Source organism: Hypomesus transpacificus, chromosome 22 (genome assembly GCF_021917145.1).
Source record: "Hypomesus transpacificus isolate Combined female chromosome 22, fHypTra1, whole genome shotgun sequence".
Lineage (NCBI taxonomy): Eukaryota > Metazoa > Chordata > Actinopteri > Osmeriformes > Osmeridae > Hypomesus > Hypomesus transpacificus.
The window spans coordinates 2336094-2339978 of NC_061081.1; the positions used below are offsets into that span (position 1 = coordinate 2336094).

General features: G+C 46.0%; 1 protein-coding gene across 1 annotated transcript in view; it reads left to right on the top strand.

Moving 5' to 3' along the window:
* The window catches only part of LOC124484795 (neurogenic locus notch homolog protein 1-like), a 28614-nt gene extending 25713 nt beyond the window's left edge, over window positions 1-2901 (top strand). The window contains exon 35 of the mRNA XM_047045894.1: window positions 272-2901. Within this exon, the coding sequence (XP_046901850.1) occupies window positions 272-1564 (1293 nt within the window). The 3' untranslated portion in view covers window positions 1565-2901. The remainder of the gene's footprint in view (window positions 1-271) is intronic.
* The last annotated feature ends 984 nt before the right edge of the window (window positions 2902-3885 follow it).

Sequence of the window (3885 nt, forward strand, 5' to 3'; positions counted from 1 at the left end):
CCAGCCCAGTGACCGTCTGGGCACCATATGTAGGCCCAAAGGACGTTAAAAACAAATGGCTTTTACATTCTTTTGAGTTGTAAACTTGTGGCTTTGTACATTTTTATTGGGAACAAACATATGGCCTTCATAGAAGTTGTAAATATATGTTTTGCATAGGGTTTCAGAGGGTTATAAAATTACACCTTTTCACACTCATGTCGGTCACAGCAAATGTGTTTACGCCAGTGGTCTGACGTTATGTCTGCTTCCTGTGTGTGTGTTATTCCAGGAGGAGACTCCTCTGTTCCTGGCAGCCAGGGAGGGCAGCTACGAGACAGCCAAGGTCCTCCTGGAGCACTTTGCCAACCGTGAGATCACCGACCACCTGGACCAGTTGCCCCGGGATATCGCCCAGGAGCGCATGCACCACGACATCGTCCGTCTGCTGGACGAGTACAACCTGGTGAGGAGCCCCGGGCTCCACAGCGGGCCGCTCAGCGCCAACAGCCTGTCCCCGCCGCTCTGCTCGCCCAACGGGTACCTGGGCAGCCTCAAGCCCACGCCCTCGGGGAAGAAGGTCCGCAAGCCCGGCTCCGGGGGGAAAGGAGGGAAGGATGGAGGGAAGGAGATGAGGGTGAAGAAGAAGAAGTCGGTGGACGGGAAGGGGAACCTGCTGGACACCTCGTCCGTCCTGTCCCCCGTCGACTCCCTGGAGTCCCCTCACGGGTACCTCTCCGATGTGGCGTCCCCCCCGATGACGTCCCCCTTCCACCAGTCCCCACCCATGTCCCTCAACCACCTGCAGGGCAATGGCGACGCCCACATGGGTCAGATGGGCATGGGCAAGGGTCAGCAGGACATGGGGCGCATGACCTTTGACCCCAACCCTCCGCGTCTCTCCCACATGCCCGTTTCCAGCCCCAGCAGCCAGGGCACCATGAGTATGGTCATGGGCGGCGCTGGGGGCCACGGCGGCCAGTGTGATTGGGTGTCCAGGATGCAGCACGCTGGCATGGCCCAGCAGGGAGGGTTCAACCAAGGCCCACCCATGTCCCACGGAATGATGGGAAATCTCCATGGTGTTTCCACGGCGACCCTGTCCCAGATCATGGGCTACCAGAGCATGCAGACCAGCCACCTGGGCTCCTCCAACCACCTGATGCAGCAGCACCAGAACCAGATCCACTCCCGGCAGAACATCCAGCTCCAGCACCAGAATTCCAACTCCACCACGGGCGGCCAGAACCTCAGCCAGAGCTTCCTGAGCAGCGAGCTGAGTGGGTCCGACGGGTCAGGTCGCTCCATGCCCGTCCACACCATCATGCCCCAGGAGACCCAGATCCTGGGAACCCAGTTCCTCACCCCTCCATCCCAGCACAGCTACTCTGGCCCCATGGACAACACACCTAATCACCAGCTTCAGGTGCCCGACCACCCCTTTCTAACTCCCTCCCCCGGATCTCCTGACCAATGGTCCAGCTCATCTCCACATTCCAACATGTCTGATTGGTCAGAGGGCATCTCGAGCCCACCTACGAGTATCCACTCTCAGATGAACCTGATTCCAGACCAGTTCAAATAGACAAAACTCAGCCATATGGAAACAAACACATATGAACAGAACAATAAAAACAGCTGTTCTTCAAGACAAGATGGACAAGATCAATAGACCTGACTAAAGATTTTTCCTTTTTTATTATCAATTTTTATACTAACGACAAGAACAGGTTTTATTAATTTTGTATTTATTTATGTACTTTTTTGACATGGAATATAAAGAAGATGCTTTTATATTTATGGTTTTTTGATTTGTTTTGGAGAGGGAACAGGGGTGAGATTAGAGGGTAGGACAGGTGGTCGGGACTACGGTGTATGAACCACGGAAGCTCCTGATTGGTTAAAACACTGGCTATTTATTGGTGTCTTAAATTGCTCTCTTCACTAGATTTCCTTTTGCGCACCATTTTTTTCACTGTTTTAATTTGGGAGTGCATTTGTGATGTGATATTATGTTTTGTAAAAATATTTGCTATGTTTTTCCTTTGGACTTAAATAGGATATTTGTCTTTTTTAAGTTTCAGTATTAATTAATTAGATTTTTAACCTTTGTCCTTTTTTCCCAAATTGAAGCAGGTTTGTTACTGAACTACAAGTCCTTACGTCTTAACAAGCATGAGCTGGTAGCAATCGAACCTGTCTCTTAAACCATGTTCTCACGAGGGTCTGTTTGTTTTGGTCTCTGTTTGTTTTGGTCTCTGTGGGGAAGATAACCAGTCCGGCTGGAGCCACATAGATTTGGGACCAGGCTACCGATTACTCATTTATATTTAAAAACACACTCTAACAGAATCTCTTAATATCTCCTTGGTAGACTTTCGGCTGAAAGCTTGTCCTTGTGCCTGACTGCCACATAGGGAGCACAGTTTGAGGACCTAAAAAGGACAGGGAACCTAATCCCATCTCTACGCAGTGTCTTGATTCCCTAATATGACTGTAGTCTTTGGGCTAGGAAGATGTCCTATCTATCTTACACATGCTTTGTCTTACAGGACTGTATCTGTGTGTAGCTCTTGGGAAACCAACTTTTCATGGGTGAATGAGATTCCCTGTTTTTGTTCTCCAAGTGGAGGACACTTTCTGTGCGTGTACAAGAAAAATTAAGTTCTCAAAAGAAAGAAAGGAAGTTCTTCTTGTGTGTTGGACATCATATCCTGCTTTCTGTCAGGAGTGCTTAATTGGTGTCTTATGTCATGTTTTATAAACTAGACCAGAAATTGAAAAAACGATGTTTTTAAATATGTAATTCAGAGTTGATGTACATGCAAAGCTGTAGTTTGCGAACTAAAAGTATTTCCTGTTCAAATGAGTTGTACAAAAATATTCTCTTTGATTCAAATAAAGAACACTGTTAAGCTTTCACTTACCGTTTCTCGGTCTTTTGTCCAGTTTGTAGTCCTTTGGCTTCACAGAGTCTGACAAGAGAACACAGGTGCATTTATTCAAATGTCTTCTTGGGCGGCCTGAAGCTTAACTGTGCTCTGCCGTGGGTGAAGTACCAGCAGTCTTCTGGTGGCCCTAGTGGAGGAAAAACGAAACTCCTGATTAACTCCAATCAATCTGAAAGCATAGAAAATCTCGATTTCCGTTGCTATGCCAGACCTACTACGATTGGATGATAAGTCTCCTTGTTTTTTCTACTGAACAAGTATTGAATGACGGATTGATTAACTAAAACGGCCGACCGTGACTACAGCACCTGTCAACATCATGTAGCTACAAAGAAATGAAGAATTGTTACGGCTTTTATTCATTTTTTTTACCGAATGTGTCAAAGAGAATTAAGTTACTTTGATTAGCCTACATTTGTTTCTTTTCATCTCCATGCATACTGGTAGGCCTACATAATCATACATTACGTTATCTAAACATTAGCCTACACTTTACATTATTAAACACTAGATGGCAGGATTCACCCTTGATTTTGACTGCTTGTTAATTGATTGCACGTTGTCAAAATATAAACTTACACAGTATTACGTGGTTAAATAACCAGGAAGTCATTTTCTAGTGTTCCAGTTTATATAAATGGATGTTTGATGTGGTTCGTTTTTATATTTGCATATTAGGCTATCCATAAGGTGAATTTTCAATAGATTAAAAAACGATAGCCTGTATATTGGCTGTATGGTTACTTAAAATAAAAGATCAGGCTTGCAGGGTGACGACAGGCAAAAAGAGACAGGCTGACTGAATAGGTAACGGGAACATCACGTAGGCTATCGTAAAATACTGAAACTAACAGTCAAGAAAACAACCGTTCACGTCCACAGTCTTGACGCAAGCGTATTGCGCCCTCAGCCGCTGTTGCTGGTGGTGTACAGTTGAAGTGATGAAAAAATCATA